Source organism: Dryobates pubescens, chromosome Z, assembly GCF_014839835.1.
Source record: "Dryobates pubescens isolate bDryPub1 chromosome Z, bDryPub1.pri, whole genome shotgun sequence".
Taxonomy (NCBI): Eukaryota; Metazoa; Chordata; class Aves; order Piciformes; family Picidae; genus Dryobates; species Dryobates pubescens.
The window spans coordinates 42,985,036-43,002,965 of record NC_071657.1 but is presented as its reverse complement, the minus strand read 5'-3'; the positions used below and the strand labels follow the sequence as shown (position 1 = coordinate 43,002,965).

The window sequence follows — 17,930 nt, the reverse complement described above, 5'->3', positions numbered from 1 at the left end:
TTCCTTCCAGAATCCTCTGGAACCAGTGGGTAAGATCTACCAAAAAGTACACAGCTCTTTTCTTCCTGCCTTTTCAGCACATACTTAGCTCTTTCCTGCAGCAGTGCAAAATTTTTACTCTTAATCCTCTGCAGGTGGATATTGTCCTTCAACAGCTTTTATCGTAAGTATTTGTTTCAGGTTTAGGAGATAAAAAGACATAGGGCTGTATTCCAGAGAATGGCTATCAAGCAATGAAGATTTACCACATTTTGCCCATGAGTCATTTTCCAAGGTTTCACCTAGCACATTTGTTCTTGTTGTTTGTTTCCAGATTGGTGTAATAGAGATCTGGCACCCTAAATCGTGGTTTATGCTTTTTCATGTACATATGCAATTGCAATGGTTCTTGACCATAAGGAACAATGCAACAGCAATATCATTTTCTTGTTGAGACCATTGTGACTAGAAGCACAAGAAAACATGGTAGCAACATGGAAGTGTGGGGTTTGTTTTCCTCTTTCCTACCTCCAGTCCTTTAAATTTTCCAAAATCTGTGGGTTGCAAACATAGAAGAATTTGCAGGATTTGAGATCTAATAAGGCCCACCCATGATCACTATAAAATCGTAATCCTAATATTAATTCAATACTTAGAAACAAAACTGTAGGACTGGCCTAATAGTCTTGGTAAGTCAAAGCCTAAAAAGGCTGAAAGAGGGCCTTTCAGTGAAGCTTGCAATCGTCAAGAAAAGATACATCCATAAATTAGAAGTGGATGGAAAATCCAGTGAAGTATTCACTATTATATATAATGTAGACCATAACTACATGTTGATACACATCATGGTTAATTTGATTACATTCCCATGTAGATTACCTTTAAAGTTATTCATTAAACAATAATGTAAAATCCTGCTCGAGTTATTATATCATGTCTTTTGCTTGAGGAATTCAGCAGATTGACTCAAGTTTGAAACTTGCTGAGACTAAGATACAAGTTGATTTTTTTCAACAGTCCTTTTAAAGTAAGAGCCCCTGTTCAAATCAAACAAGAAATGCTAGAAACACCTACTTAATTTATTTTTCATGTGATTTTCCTCTTTTCTTAGTCTGTGATTGAATAAGAAATTCTGCCTCAAGGCTCTTATTTTCCTTTTTTCCTTCTATTTTGACCTTGAAGAAAAAGAATTAAACTTTTAACATTGTATTTGGTTAATAATCTTTAATCTGTACCTTTAAAACAAAAATATTGTATTACATAATGTTATAAAAATTCAGGAAAGAAATATATCAAAAACCAGAGATATGAAATCTTTGTAGTTCTTTGAGGGGCTAACTAACCTGGACCTTTTAATTATGCTGTTTGCATCATTGCATGATAACATAGACACCCTCCATAACAGCATCACTAAGTGCATAAACCCAGTTTCTAGTACTGTTCACAATATCTCAACCAAGGTTTCTCTGACAGTATTTAAAATTAATCAGTCTCTCCAGTGGCTTGATAAATGCTTATATTCTCTACATGTTTTTAACTTCTTCATTTGCAACTACGCAAATGAATGTGTTATACATATTGCTATAAAACCATTTCTATTTCTATACGCCTGTTTAATTCAGGAATTTAATCACTAGGTTATACTGTTGTAATATTTTTCTTATTTATTTATTCCTGAACCGAAACATTGCACTAAGTGGACAATGAAAACCTGGATATTGTTTTTCAGGAAAATCAAATGACAACAGTATCTGGGTACTTCAGGGGTGGGAGAGGTGGGGGGGGGGGGGGGGGCAACAAACCAAACAAACAAAAAGCCACGATAATTATACAGCTAAGCTTAGTGCAAATGTCAGGATAATAGCTTTGATTTGGATTTAAGCTCTCAAGATTAAAAACTTGCCTTTATTTCCTTCAGCGACTTTTTCAGTTGGTAAAACTAATTCACTGAGAAATGTTTCCCATAGCTCTGTTTGACATCAGCATTTTGCTCAGTTCGGTTTCAAGTAATATGTCACTGTCTTTGTTAATTAAGCATTGCATTTTGTTTAAGAGTTAGCTAAAAATAGTACATACAGGTTCAGTTCGACATACCACTAAAAGCAATGGTCACACCAAATCACATTATAAAAAGTTACATCTGTTTTTACAGCCTGGAACCCATGTTTTACTCCCATGTTTTGCTGTGGGTAGTGTTCTAAATGATTTCTAATACCAGTTCTAATTATGGATTTCCGGCGGGGGGGTAGTGCAGTGATCATCTCTTTGTCTGTACAGAATTTTGTGTGATACCTGTGTGGTGGGTTGAAAGGAAAGGCTTCGCTTTCCCTCCCCTACTGAGAAAGAAACCGTGGCTAAAACTCAGTCAGAGAAAAAGTAGACTATATATTTGATGGCAATATGGTGCACTGACCTCCTGTGTCAACCAAGGCCCTGTACTTCCGAAAGTGTGAAGTGTCAGGCCACTGGATGTACACATCCCAGTAGATTCTGTTATCTCCATTATCACTCTCCTCCCCCTGGCAGGAGGCAGGGCACCCCTAATTATGGGGAACATTTCCACAGGTGCAACGAGCACACTGTGCAGTGTTAGAGCCACCGTTGGAGCTATCATAGTCCTGGGGAACTGTGGAAGTAACAGCTACCCTTCTGGTATTGCTACCCCAGGTTCTGCCACTTTGCAGTTCCCTCAGACTCCTGAAAAGATTGAAAGTTGGTTGACCATCCCATCTGTTCATGTTCTCACCAAACTGATCACACAGAGTTATCCAAATAGTCCTACGTGACTGCCCCCACTGGGCCACGGGCAGGACGGCCGGCTATCACGAGCCCACTGAGGCTCCGGCGGCGCTGCGGTATTGCTATGTCTAGGCGGGCTTATGACTTAGAGGTGTTCAGTCATAAGCCCACAGATGGTAGCCTTGCGCCAGTGGCTCCTCAGCCAAGCGCACGCACCAGGGGTCTCAACCTGCGGTTCCTCTCGTACTGAGCAGGATTACTATTGCAACAACACATCATCAGTAGGGTAAAACTAACCTGTCTCACGACGGTCTAAGTGGATGGCTCTGATAACACAGAGAGCTCGAATGGGAAATCTTGAAAGACCTGGTCTGGTGGAGGTGATCTCAAGTTGGCCTGAAGATACCAACTGTACTAAACCTCCAGAGGAGAGAGTAACTCGCGCTGAGGAAGCGCCTCCTTACAATGACCTTTCAGATGATGAGAAGAAGTATGCTTTGTTCACAGACGGCTCCTGTCATCTCGTCGGGAACAGCAAAAGGAGGAAAGTGAGAGAAAGTCCCAGCCATGCTGGGCCCAACAATCTCACCTCCCCCCTTAATTAGCCAATTAAATTCATTTAGAATACAAAATATTTTATAAACATTTAGCCAGTGTGCCCCTTCCTTAAAGGCACAGCCTCAAACGGTCACAACCTGGAATAATCTTTTAAAAAGTGAGTAACTTCAGTTGGTAGTACCAGCTGAGAAGGACATGCCTTGCAGCTGTGCTGTAAAGATAAATGCCATAGGTTCTGCCTCTCGTCTAGAGCAGGAATCGGTTAGTGTAAGAGTTCAGTGAATTCCAGTAAATCATGGTTTGCTGGTGATTGCTGTCCCATGATAATGGTTTCTCTGAAAGTCTGTGCTAATCGTTGTAGTCATGTCAGCCCTCTGGGGATGTCTGCTCTTCATTAGAGCTTTGGAATCTTAATGTGTTTTCAGGCTCTTTTCCCACGCTCAGGCCTGGTGTATATATTCCCAAAGAAACTGTAAAATTTCTTTCGTGTTAACAGTCTTCCCACAAAAAGAAGCCACAGTAGTGAGTTTTGTGGCTCTCGAAAATGTTGGGCCTTTTTTCCTTTATATTCAAAGTGATTGATGCAAGTCCTCTGTCTTTGGAGTGTTACTATGCCACATCTTCTGACCAAATAACCCATAATTACTCTCAACATTCTTCTATCCCTGTGCATTTCGACAATGATCAGTTGATTAGGTAGCAGCTTGCAATTTTATATAATGAATTAATAAAATCTTCCAAAATTGCACCCTTATGAAACTGTTAACATTTGGAAAAACAGACATGAAACTTTCATTATTAGTCAGGAAAAATAAAGATATATCTTCTTTCCTTGCAGAAATCTCTATCCTCCTACTTCTTCAGTGAAGGTCCACTACTCTACACAGTTGTACTTCTAAGACAAGAATGAGAAACTTGTGCAGACAGTCACAGTTTATGCCTAACAGCCTTGAATATATTAAAATAATGTAACATTAGTCCAGCATATCTCATGGCAAACTTAGAGGGCTGGTTTTGTTTTATCTTTAAATTACAGACCACATAAGTAAATTTCTGTTGGAGAATGAAAAATATCAACCTGAAATAGTTCCATAATATCAGGTTGGTCTATGTACAAAGAACAGGTATGTTTAATAGGAAACTCTGCCTGCAAAACTCTGCATCTATGAAGACTTAACAGAAAGAATACTTGTTTCCAGATCTCTCTTGGTTGCATCTGAAGTCCACTTAAAATTATTAGTCCTGAGAGATAATAGGATTTTGGCTGTGTTGTTTAATCTTCCTATGCAATTTGAAATCAGTTTGATTTTTTTGAAGAATGGAAATTCCCTATCTGCTTAATGTTGTGACATGTTCAGAAATCATCATTCCAGTATATGCACCTTGAAAAATACGATTATCACCAGGAAGCATAGTGCTGTTGGTTTTTTGCTTGACCTCCTCTTCACCAACAGGGAAGGGCTGGTGGGTGATGTGGTGGTCGGAGGCTGTTTAGGGGCCAGCGACCATGAAATAATTGAATTTTCAGTATTTGGTCAAACTAAGAGGGGCAGCAAGAAGACCTCCACTCTGGACTTCCGGAGGGCGGACTTCAGGTTGCTCAAGGAAATAATTCAGAGGGTTTAGAGGACACAGTCTCAGGCTGCGCCAGGGGAGGTTCAGGCTAGATGTTAGGAAAAAGTTCTATACAGAAAGAGTGATTGCCCATTGGAATGGGCTGCCTGGGAAGGTGGTGGAGTCGCCATCACTGGAGGTTTTCAGGAGAAGACTTGATGGGGTGCTTGGTGCCGTGGGTTAGTTGTTTGGGTGGTGTTGGATTGGTTGATGGGTTGGACGCGATGATCTTGAAGGTCTCTTCCAACCTGGTGTATTCTATGTATTCTATGTATTCCATATCAGACAAATGGCATCACCAATCTGAATAATAAGGGCTCATATAGTCCAAAATCACATAGCGCCAAAATGTCAAACAAAAATACCCACCAGAAATAAGAATTTCCCCTATAACATAGAAAACCAAAGCATCACAGCTACAATGAACTGTGCTACCAGGGTAAGAGATGTTTCTCTCTGGACTTTTCCATCCCATGTCTCTTTGATGACTGCATTTGTGTGAAGAGCTCCAGAGTCTGTTCCTTCTGCCTGGAGCCTGTTACACCCTCATGCTGTGCCAAGCAAAATGGACAGGAGATTTGTCAATAAGACAGTGTGGAGAAGGCAGCATTATGTTTGCTACTGTTTTGCTGAATTAAGGTGGTTTCAAACAGGATGACCCAAAGGAGATACCTAGAGGCAAGGAGTCCTCAGGAGAAGAGAAGGAAGGAAATGGTGAACAAGCACAGAGCAGTTTAGAGGGAAAAGAATGTTGCCCTGCCCAAAAGAAACAGCCTGTGGGGTTTTGCCTTCTGGGTGTTTCAGTGGACAGATTGAATTTTTCTTCTAAGGGAAGGTTCCCTTATTTTGTGTCTGAGAAAATTATTAGCTTGACTTAGCAGAAGTGAAGGGTAACAAAATTGCTGACAGCATTGTTGTCTCATCTCTTGTAACTTGCTCTTTTCTTGTTCCATTTTTTCAAAAGTGTCTGGAAGAAGGCTAGAGGTTGGTGAAACCAGGACCTCAATCAAGGCATTCTGGCAAAGTATGCCTGCCGGGCTACATTGTGCAGAGGGCTCAAGAGGAACTTGTGAATAACTGTAGGGCTGGAAGATGAGGTGAAATGTGAGCAGTGGCATATAATTGGTCCATCTGAACGTTAAGGCTTGGGGAATATCTAGAATGCCCATTCCTTCAGTCCCTTTTATGTAGTTATGTATAATTCAATTTTAATTGCTTCAGCAGTTCAGCACCCACACAGTGGCTAGCAAAACCACCTCATTCTATTGAAAGAACAGACAATGTTGTAACTGTCATACATTAGTGGGATTGAACGAGCAATTTAGAAATCAAGTAATTCAGACCAAAATTAGATTGAGGGCAAAACTCCTACATGTTCATTTTAACCTCACGATTTTTTGTTAGCAAGCAAAGAGATCTGACTTAATGTGAAGGTTACTTTCTTTCCTTAATTTGAGGAGATAGGAATGATGTTACACTTTTTTAGAAGCCAAAAACAAGTTTAATGTTTTAATAGATGACTAGCCTGCCAGCACTAAATGGTAGAAAACTATTTCCTGTCTCCATAGGAGAGTCCACAACCTCTCCAGGCAGCCTGGTCCAGCGCTCTGTCACCCTCAAAGATTTTTTTTTCCTTAAGTTCAAGTGAAATCTCCTGTGTTCTAGTTTGTACTCATTGCCCCTTGTGCTATCACTGAGCACTACTAAAAAGAGTCCAGCCCCATCCTCATGCCCTCCATATTTCAGATTTTTATATATGATAAAGTCCTCTCCCAGTTTTCTCTTTTCCAGGCTGAATAGCCCCCGGTCTCTTAGTCTCTTCTCATTAGAGAGATGCTCCAGTCCCCTGGTCATCCTTGTGGCCCTCTGTTGGATTCTCTGCAGTCCCTCTTGAGCTGGGGAGCCCAGAATTTGACACAATACTCCAGGTGCAGCCTTAGAAGGGGAATATAGAGAGGGAGTACTTGACCTGCTGGCCACACTCTTCTTAATGCACACCGGAATACTGTTGGCCTTCTTGTCCATGAGGGCAACATATGAGGAGTCATGTTCAAAATAAACAGAAGGAACCAATTCCTTCTACAGCTTGGAGAAGGATGTTAAGGATACTGGAAGTTTGCATCTTGTAGGAAAGGCCACAAAGAGTCTTAGGTTATGCAGAAATCAGAACAATGCAGGAAGTCTATGAGTAGAAAAATAGTTGCTAGCTAAGAAACCATTAGGAAAAAGGTTTGTTTACATTTGATATGTTTTTCCCTTTATTTAGCACCTATTTATAGCACTTGAAGAGAAAGGATAGTGATCCGGATGAAACCATCACCTGATCAAATTTGGCTTTCTTGCAAGAAAACAACTTTGACCTCACTGCAGATTTGGTGGAATAATAACTATTTCACTAAAAAAACATCATTAATTAAGTCAGTAGTCTTAATTAGAATATGAAAATGAAGGAACTTTTTGAAAGTGTGCTGTGCAACAAATCTTGCATTGTAATAAGCTTTTCTTTAACATTTTCCCCTTGCACTCCTGATCTTTAGGAGGTCTGTAGGTGCCTAGATGCCTACACAAATTCATTGATCAAATAATTCTCCTCAGTTCTTCTTCAAATGTCTGTTAATCTATACACTCAGTTTATCAATAGCACAGATAATAATGACTGGTCACATATAGTTTGTCTATATCATTTTTTGAAAATATATAAAGCAGAAATACAAGTCTGCATTGCAGCATTTGTGGAGACATGCAGTTTTCTTCTTCATTACTTTGCAGTAAGAAAAATGTCAAATATAATGCTTCAAACTATTGAGTGAAAAACACCCATATATTTGTAAATTATTCTTTTTCTACTAAGGACAGTATAAAAATTACAGATAAATTCTGAAATGTACTGTAGTAATACATTACTGCATCCTTTGTCCTCTGAATCTATATTGAATAGAGCCTGATTTTCAAGACAATTTAATATTGTTCATTGTGAAAGATGTCCCTGCTCACTGCAGGGTATTGGACTAGATGACCTTTGAAGTTCCCTTCCAACCCAAACCATTCTATTATTCTAACAACTTTGATGATAAGATGTTTGGGAAATCAGTTACAAGAAGAACAAAATGTACAATGATGCAGCTCGAAGACAGTCTCTAGGAGGCTACTAGTAATAAAAGTCTGTTAGAATATGAAACATTTTAGTGCTTTCTAATGGTTCTGTGTAAATATACAGAGAGTTCTGATACTAATGCTTCAAGAAAGACCTAGAAGTGCTTATTGCTTGTGACTGGACACTGCTGAAAGGAGGATAGAATTCTGGCTTCAACACATCTAGTGATAAGGTTATATTAAACCATCACCACCCTTTGTGTTAATCTAGCTATATAAGTTTACAGATATAAGATCTTTACTCAGAGACAGTGGGACTTGTAAATGTGCCTATTTGATTAAAGAACATTAATCACAACAGCACTGAGGTGGTTCAGTCCACAGATCTTCTTGCAAATTCTGTCTGTAATAATCACTCCCTTGCCTGTCCAGCTGCTCTGCCCTACTGCAAGGCAGAGAAAAGCTTTTTTTTAGCAGCACCTCTCTTGAACAAGTGAAAACTGTCATATAACCTGACAACTTGCTGGAGATAAAGCTAAGAAGAAGAGGGTTAGAACTGCCTCCAGTTCTGCTCTGCCACCAAAATTGCAGGTTTCTAAAACAGTCACTCTTGGTGCTGTTTTTAAAATAATGTTAATTCAGAGATCAGCAGTTAAGCATCCCAGCTACATAACATGACAAAATCTGCCAAATTAATCTTTCTGGAAATTTTATTTTCTTGGATAATTTTTAATATTTGTTCTTCTATCAGGGGTCAGAACTAAGCTCATTGATATTTGCTGTTCGAGAGTTTGTTTCATTAACAGTGAGCTGGATTGAAAATGTAAATACTTTGTACATTCGTAGCATTAGCTGTGCATTATCCAACTCTCTGAAAACACTATTTTGCAGCTGGGTCATACTAAAAAACAAACAAACAAATGAAAGAACCCAGCTGTGTCTGCTTATTGGATGGTTCCTTTTTATTCCTCAAATTGCAGGAATATCCATGGCATTGGTAGTTTCATTGCCAGATAGTCATAGCATCTTTAAATGACATAAGGCAAAGTATTCCTGTAGCATCATATGCCAGCTCTATCTTAAAGCCTATGCATAAAGCATCCTTCACAGTGCTGCTAGGTGAATATATGAATAAGTATAATCATTATTGCTTGTATTGATTTCTTAAGATGAAAGCTGTGGGGTTTGGCCAAGGTTACATTGCAAGCTGAAATCTGGATCCTGGAACAATCTCCAGAATCTTGTCAAGCTCAATTATTGAAGTTTCACTTCAAAGTCAGATTTTGATTTTTACTCAGCTATTCAATCATGTAAAATCTTTCCTCCCCTCTCCCTTTCTCCACCCTTTCAACCAACCCAAATTCTCTTGTGTTAAAATTTAAGGAGTCTTTTCCTGCAGACTCCTCAGTCATACTCATTGACCTGTTCACTTGCTGCTCTCTTGACATTGCAACTTCCTCTACCTTTTATGCTCTCCACAGGCAATCTTTCATCTGATCCTGTGGTAACTACCGCAGATGCTCCAAACTGTGTGGTTGATAAATCTTTCAAGTTGTAGCTTTGTTGGAAGAGAGTATAGATAGATAAATACATATGCATATAGATTGTGTAAATGTACATACTTCATATACACATCACATGAAAAATAAATATATGTATTTTACACAGACAACTCAGGAAACCAGTAGAGAAAATATATCTTGTGAATTAGCCAGATGAGCAGAGGCTTTTCAACATGTGTGACAGTGTAGGAATTTACAGACTGATGCCTTTGTTAAGCCTTGCCCATCCTGGGCCCATCAGAGCTCACACATATGTGAGTACTGCTTTGAGTATTTGACAGTGTCAAGGTTGAACAAAATGTTTTCTGCTCATTAGACGCACCCTTATTGAAAAGGAAATGAGGGGGTGTGTGCATATGTAGGAGTAGAAAGGAATTCATCCAAACTTGGGCATGCAGGTGCATGAGGAGAGTGAAAACACTCTCTATTTGGAAAACTCCTGACATAATTGAACACAATTATGAATTGCTTTGTACTAAATAAATCTAGATGTTGTTTATATGAAACGATTATTTTCCAGTGTTGGTATCAAGAGGGGACAGCAAAGTAGTCCACAAACTTGTAAACGTTCAAATTGTGGTTCATGTTACTAAGTTCTAATTAATCAGGAATCAATGCTATTGTTTACCCCTGAAAGACAAAGGTTTATGTTTATGACTTTCTGAAAAGTTACATTTACTACAGTACAGCAACTGTGGTGAGAAACAGTGACAAACCCTCTACTTCTTTGGAAAAATGCCATTGTTGATTAATTGCAATATATTTCAACTGTGTATATATTTCTCACAGCCACCCAATTAACACAGTGGTTTCATTCTTCAGAGATTAACAGCCTCTCTTGAGTGCTCAGGTTCTTTTCAGCTTAGTACACTGTTTCTTTTGAAGGATTTGTTTTCCTGGGTTGAACTTAAGAATTTAGGCACCTTATCACTATTTCACAAGCTCACTCTCTAAGTGGGAAAGAAGAAGGGGGAAAAAAGCCCATCAAGGCTTGTGCCTCTTAAATCCAAGCTCTCAGAGGATTTGTTTTTCTTTTGGCATCAGATTAGATGTGCAAACCAAGCGGTATTGTGGGGCTGCAGGTGAGTGTCCACCAAACCCTTAACAAGGCTAATCCCACAGCAGCACATTCCAAGCAGGTAATGGGTGCAAGGGATTCACTCACTCATACATCTCTGCACTGCAGATGGACTGAGGGGTGGTGACAAATGTGTTATTACCAATGACCAGCTGCAGGGAAGTGTGGACAGCAGAGTTTGCTCCAGGACAAACTTTCATGTCAAGTCTGATGCTCAGGTAAAGATGAGGGATTAAAAATGTTCTTGGGGGGATTTTGCATCTAGGTTAACAGAGATGTAACTTAAATATCTAAGCTATATCAAAGTAAATCCAAGTTTAAGAATGACATGTAATTTAGGAATTCACTGTAGACTTTAAATTGTCTTAGCAATTAATACTGAAGGAATATTTATGAAATGAGAAGATAAGCTTCTTGCTTTTCTATTCTTGGAAATATTTTGTTATACTTTTCTAAATGTTTTATGTATTAATATATGTTATAAGTGAGAGATTAATGCAGAATGTTTTGTTGTGAATGTCTTGATCTCCTCAAGTTATTCTGATTTTGTTATGATGATTGTATGGCTGTAATAAGTTATATTTCTGAATGGTGTATGTATGCACAGTAACTGGTATGGGGCAGTGAAATCAGATACTTTCTTTTTAGTTTGGAAGGACAAGAAATTATGAAATGAGTAAATTTTGTCATTATGACTGTCCGATAGGTTAGTATGTTTGCAATCTAAATGCTGGAAAGTCTTTTTTTGTATGTAAATAAAGGACTTTTAAAATCAGACTGTTACTTTCACGAAATTACATTTGAAGAAGTATGATGAAAATTCAAATGAAAGTTATTATTCTATTCATTGTAGCTGAGTTTCTCTTCTACTTGCAAAGACAGCATAAAAAGAGTAGGGAAAACAAAATTAATGACATTTTCTTGGGTTTTGAATGTCTGCTTGTATACCTAAATAAAATATTTTTTTTCTGTGAAGTACGCGTTACAGCACCTTTTTGTACTGGATCTTAAGGTTAGAGAATACATTAGATCTATGTAGTAAATGAGTTAATGAAGGGAAATTGTTTGCAGGATAGTGTGCAAAATCTATGAAACTGAATGAAGGATATTTTCAGGGAGTCTTGGCAACATAAGGGATAACCTTGAGGTATGTAATCTCTGCAATAGGAGCTGATTTTGGATGTCAGGAAGGAAAGTTGTCTTGTAGAAGCTTTTCATGCTTTGTAGAGAAGATAAAGGATATTGCAGGGATGTATTTAGTGTTAAATAAACAAGAAGATAAAACTAGATATTATTCTGTAAGTGTTCCTCTTTCATCAAAAAATTCTGTGTACATATCAGTGTGCTTCTTGTTAGTGTGTGTCTTGTTAAGGCAATGTAGAAAGCTCACGTAATCAGGGAGCTCAAAGTATAGAACTCTTGAGAATGTATGGTCCATACAGTAAAGTGTGCAATGTCAAATGTTATCTTTGCAATACCCAAATAATAATTTTAACTTCCTTTCTTTTTCTACAACATTCAACAGAAAGAAAACCCATAATTTTTCCACATAGATAAGCTTCAAAACTTCTGTAGTAAGAGGGTCAAATTAAGTTTATGGAATTCATTCTGCATACAGTGACAGTTCTAGAAAGTTAGTTTATGAAAAGCCTTTCTTTGCCTGAAAAGAGTACTAAATTGATAAATTTCTCAGTGGTACACTAGACTGATTTTACTGTATAATATACAGTGTTGTAGTGATTATGATGATTATTACTGCCTGCATCACAGGCTTGTAAGCATTTAAAAATTATAATAAATTAGAACTTCAAGATAATCTGCCATATATAAAGTAAAACTTTTTTATATTTTGCAATGGTAAGGAAAAACAACCAAATGCAGTTCTAGTTAGTGTTTTTAATAGACTTCTTGGCGCTAAGAGTCATGTTCAGGTGTCTGCCATTACTACAAAATTTGAATCTATCAGATTTTTAAAACAAAACTGCAAACAGCAAAGATAAAACATTGCTACACAGCATGAGTAACTATTAGATTAAATAATGGATTATCTTCTGTGAAAAGTTCAAAATAATAACTTTTTTATATACTGAGTGGTAAGTGATTAATGTAGCTAGAAATTTTTGTTATGGTACTTTAGTGACATTTGTAGACACACTAGTGACATTTATAGACATTTATAGGTTGGACTTGATGATTTCTGAGGTCCTTTCCAACCTGCTGATTCTGTGACTCCACGAAATCTCCACAGTTCACAGTGTCCCAGAAACACAGGTTTCTGGATTTAATGATTAAAATCAGGATACAGACTGAGCCAACAAAAAGGTAACATTAGATATTTAGTAAGGTAACATTAGTAAAGTTAATAGTTTGCTATCTCACCTTATATAGTGAATGGTAACATTAATTAGTCACCTAATATTATAACGGTAATATAATTTTCTGAAGCAAAATGCTCAAATTTCCACTAAATTATTTAAAGCTCATTTCATATTACTTAACTCTCAGATAAATTTGTTCATAGTATATATATTATTACTATTATATACTATTATATAGTATATAATTCTGTTTATGTTGTGCAATAAATAGGTAATTTTTTAATTTAGATACAGTTTATAAAAATTACCTGTTTGAAATTAATTTTCAAAGGAAAGTGTGAACTCATCTTCTTATTAAATCAAATAATTGAATTCTGTCTGGGGAATCTTTTATAGAGCTTGCCAGAGTTTCCTGCTATATGGAGTGAGGACAATCTCAATAAGTAAAAAGATGTCAGAACTCTGAAAATCTCTTGTTTGTTGTTTTGTTCCATGTTTTGTTTGGGTTTTTTTCCTACCAATCTGTCTTTACTTTGAAAACAATCTCTTGTGTATCTGAAAATCAGGAGTACACTGGAAGTACTTGATTTCCTGTGAATATGGGGGGAATATTTTGATTATGAGCATGCCTAGCTTCATTGAACTCAGTGTTAGAGGTTACATAAGCTGTCCGTCTGACTCATAATGTATGAGTGGGTTTTGTATGTACTTTTTTTCCCTTAATAAGATGTCTACATATGAAACTGATTTTTTTCTGGCTTCATGTCAAACAACAGTCCCAGTACGTGTATAAAAATTTGCATTGCAATCACAGTGTTGGAAGTTTTATTGTGAGATACTTCTTATCTAGTTTCTGAGATTGTTTTTTTTTCAACTGGAGAGGACCTAGTTGCATCACTGAAATGGAAATAGATTATAAGTATTTTTTGTGAATATGTGTGTTATTTCTATACCATGGAGAAAGATCTATAGTTTGAATTAATTCTTCTTCAAAGATTCCTATGAGAATATAGATGACAGTATCAAAGCCATCTGGATAGTAAGTATGAAAACAATCTTATGAGTTTCTGTTGGGTGCATAGCTCTAGAAAGGAACCGTCATTCTAATGGAAAAAGCTTGGTCTTTGAAAACGTGTGTACTGTGTATCTGCAAGATGGAGAAGTTTTCCTTTATGTTGGCATTTTCCCTACAGTTGTACTACAAATTGTGTTTAATAATCATACAGAGCTCATGGCACTTCTTTTCTCTCTTTTAGGCACAGAAGTCATGGATAGAGAGAGCATTTTACAAGAGAGAATGTGTTCATATCATACCCAGCACCAAAGACCCCCATAGGTAATTGCATGATGAAAAATGAGTCAGTTACAACAAAATTACTACACATGTGTATTCATATGTATGTATGTAGATATAGGTAGTTTGTTTAAGACTTATTTGATCAGAAAGCAGTTGAGTTACATCTGGAGTGATGGATTGCTATGATCATTATTTATTTACATTTCAAAACTATCAATTCAAAATATATTCTAGTTCATGCTAAAGCAAATTACCTAGCTTGATGTCATCTGAAGACAGCAGAAAATGTTCTTTAACTTCATTTTGTGCATATCTAAAAAAACCCTAAGTTTTATTAAAATACAGAACAGTCTAAAGTAAACAAGAAACTAGGCAGAAAAGGCAATTTTCTGTACTATGGTGCATCCACAGGCATCTGAAGTAGGAGTTTCAGATAGCAGGCAAGTGGTCAGCAGAGCTGGAATTGCCAGGGAAGGGCAGGGGATGTAGATTCAGACTTGTAGGGCTTTTAAGCTATTTTGTTTCCCTGTTAGGCTGACTCATTTTCTGTTTGTTTAATGTCATAGGTGTTGCTGTGGGCGTCTAATAGGTCAACATGTTGGACTAACTCCAAGCATCTCCATTATTCAGAATGAGAAAAATGAAAGCAGGCTTACTCGCAATGACATCCAGTCAGAGAAGTGGTCCATCAGCAAGCACACACAACTCAGCCCAACGGATGCTTTTGGAACCATTGAGTTCCAAGGAGGAGGCCACTCCAATAAAGCCATGGTAACAAGATTTTTTCTCTTAGATAAATAATGCTGATAGCTCAAGAAGTTCATTCACAAAGAATAAACAGCATTCTTTCTTAACTTCATTTTAAAATATTGTTTAGTGTAAGACCATACCACAGGATTGGAGAACAGAATTAATTGTGAAACCTGATGTGCATCATAAGAGGGGATACCCATGGCTGGCCATCCCTGCTTTTTTTCATAACTTAATCATTTAGCCATGGTTTCCCATTGCTGGGTGTGTCCACAAGGCTGACAAACATGAAATATACCCATTTAAAAAAAATATTTCTGCAGGAGTATATTTGACTACAGACTAGTTAGACATACTGGTTCACCTTTCAGTGAAATAAGAGGCCCCTTAAGTGTCTAAGACAGGAACTGGGAAATCCATATCCTGCCATAGATTTCCTTGAGCAAGTCACTTAATCACATTACAATGCTATGAGGCAATACAAAAGTACATTAATCTGAAGGCATTTCTCCTCCAAATCAGAGAGGTGTTTCCAGCACCCACACTGACGCATGAATGTATGTCTTCTATGTGGCATTACATGAAAGGAAGAATCTTTCTGGCTCTATCTAAACTGCAGAACCTGGAACTTAGGGAATGAAAGATGAGTGTCTGCCCAACCACCCAGCACGTTGCAGCTGAGACACTGCTTTGGGGAGCAGTGAGGGCATGCCATAAAATAACCTGCCTGAATTCTTTCCAACAGTCCCTCGACTGCATTGTGGTACTAGGTGGATTAGAGACAATGAAGAGCTTAGGTACTATGCTAGCAACAGTCAGGTAGTTTTGTCGGATGGTTACATACATGACAGAGATAGAATGATTACTTGAGTGGATAATTTTTTTCTTCCAGAAAGATGGCTTCTTTTGATGGAAACTTGAAATCACTGTTGCACCAAGAAACAGATAGAAAATTAGATTATTTTTCTGAGACATCTTGTGTTCAGTTGATAACCAATCATGTACAGGCTCAGAGTCAGACTCAGATTTAGTAAATAACATTTGTTTAGTGTGAATAAATTGACACCTTCCTCAGCACTGACATAAGCCAAGCTATGCTGTGGGTATCTTCACAAGGCGTGAGAATAAAACAGAATGTTTTTCACCAAAACTGAGAAAGACTCAGCAATATAGTAACCATCATTCTATTGACCATATATGGATACTTTGCATTTAATCTCTGAGAAAAGGTGATTGCCAGTTCTCTTCAAGTGATGTCCTTGAAGTTCACTATAAGGCAATAAACTGCCCTGCCCAGACAAAAATAGTCTATGGCAGCTAAGAAATAATGAAGGGTTTCAGGAAGCTTTGGTGCCAGTTTCTCAAGACGAGTTCTGAGCTTTGTTGGGATTCAGTTTAACAGAACAGGAAATGCTCCAAGGTGTATGCTGCATCATCAAAGTAATACACTTGAAGTGAAGCTGCGAAGATAAAGTTGGAAGTCAACATAAAGGAAAGAAAAATCTTGTTACAGACCATGTGGTAATGGTTGCAATAAGCAGTGTGAGCAATCTGGCAGTGTAGGCCTAGAGCCTGACATGGTGGTAGGCCGTGTCCAGCATGGGTGTGGAAGTGGCTAGCAGTATGGCAGAATAGTACTGTGCCTGCACCATGTAATCAAAGCAGGATGCTGGTAGCTATAAACGCAGAGAGTTATCTCAGAATAACAGGACGCACACGTGCATCAACAATCTCGCGTGTTATTACTGCTTTAACCAATAATCTATAGTAATAGTGTGTGGTCACTCGTGAGGGGCCAATGAAGCCATGCCAGCAATGCCCTCCGAGTTTATATAAGTTGTAAAGGTTTTCTTACTGCGCACTTCTTCTATGCACTTCTTCCTAGCCTGTCAGCTCTACTGTCTGCTCTGTACTATGCTTGCATTATAATCAAACAATACTGAAGCAATAAAGGAACAACACTAGATCACACTGATCAGCTGTATTGATTCCAACCTCTGTTGTCACCAAAAGACCAAACATTTGTTGTTGGAAAACCTGTATTTATTTTCCAGTACTAGAATCAGAAAGATGGTTCCATCCACAATCTATTCATAGCCGTTAAACCCCATTCAAAACATGGGAACAAGCAAATTGTTTATGAATTAACTAAGCCCAAAAAAGCTTCAGAAATTAAATCATCCCACTAGTGGGAAAAGTGATTCAAATTAAACAGTTTACTAAATATATCTTTAATGAGTGTCCTGCTTGGTTACCAGTAATAAGAAAACCATCTTTCATATCACCAAAACACAAGTAAGGAGGTCTGTGTGACCAGTGTGACAGTAATTGTGCCTTTGGGGTTTTTTTGTTTTGTTTTTTTTTTTTAATGGAAACAAAATGAAGAGCTTTCTTATACTATGATGTGTTTGTCACTGGACACTCCATGAAAAGTGTCCTTATGGTCACATTTCCAGCCCCAAACAGGATTTTAGGACAGATCATAGTCAGAGCTGTCTAAATTGTTGTTGCAGTTTTATTAATAGAAAGTGAAACTTCTGTCACTGAGTTTACTGGGCACAAGGTCTTTCCCATAGTAGTTAAAACTTACCAGATCAAAATCTTTCTGTGAAAGCCATGAGTTTGCTCAGTCAAAGCAGCCAATCAAAGAGAGAAGGGGATGAAAAAACATTGAAATTATATTAAAAAATAAGGCTTGGAAAGGAACAAATACATAACAATTCTTGGAAACGTTCTTGTTTAGATTATATATTTTCAAACCTAAAAGCAGACAAGCAGGAGCTTCAACAGGGACAGAGAGAAAAAAGGGGAAAAAACATGATAAATGAACACTTGTTATTTTCTAAAAATATACTACTTAACATTTTCAAGCTACAGGATATACTGCCTAGATTCCATACCAACATCTTTTAAAGGAGCACTCTACAAAACTGAAATGTCTT

At 37.6% G+C, this 17,930-nt stretch overlaps 1 protein-coding gene across 2 annotated transcripts in view; it reads left to right on the top strand.

Moving 5' to 3' along the window:
- Nucleotides 1-17,930, top strand: part of TRPM3 (transient receptor potential cation channel subfamily M member 3) — a 348,624-nt gene that overhangs the window by 141,464 nt on the left and 189,230 nt on the right. For both annotated transcript variants that reach the window (XM_054178940.1, XM_054178939.1), the window contains exons 2-3: nucleotides 14,198-14,277; nucleotides 14,805-15,009. In XM_054178940.1, coding sequence (XP_054034915.1) covers nucleotides 14,198-14,277; nucleotides 14,805-15,009 — 285 coding nt within the window. The remainder of the gene's footprint in view (nucleotides 1-14,197; nucleotides 14,278-14,804; nucleotides 15,010-17,930) is intronic.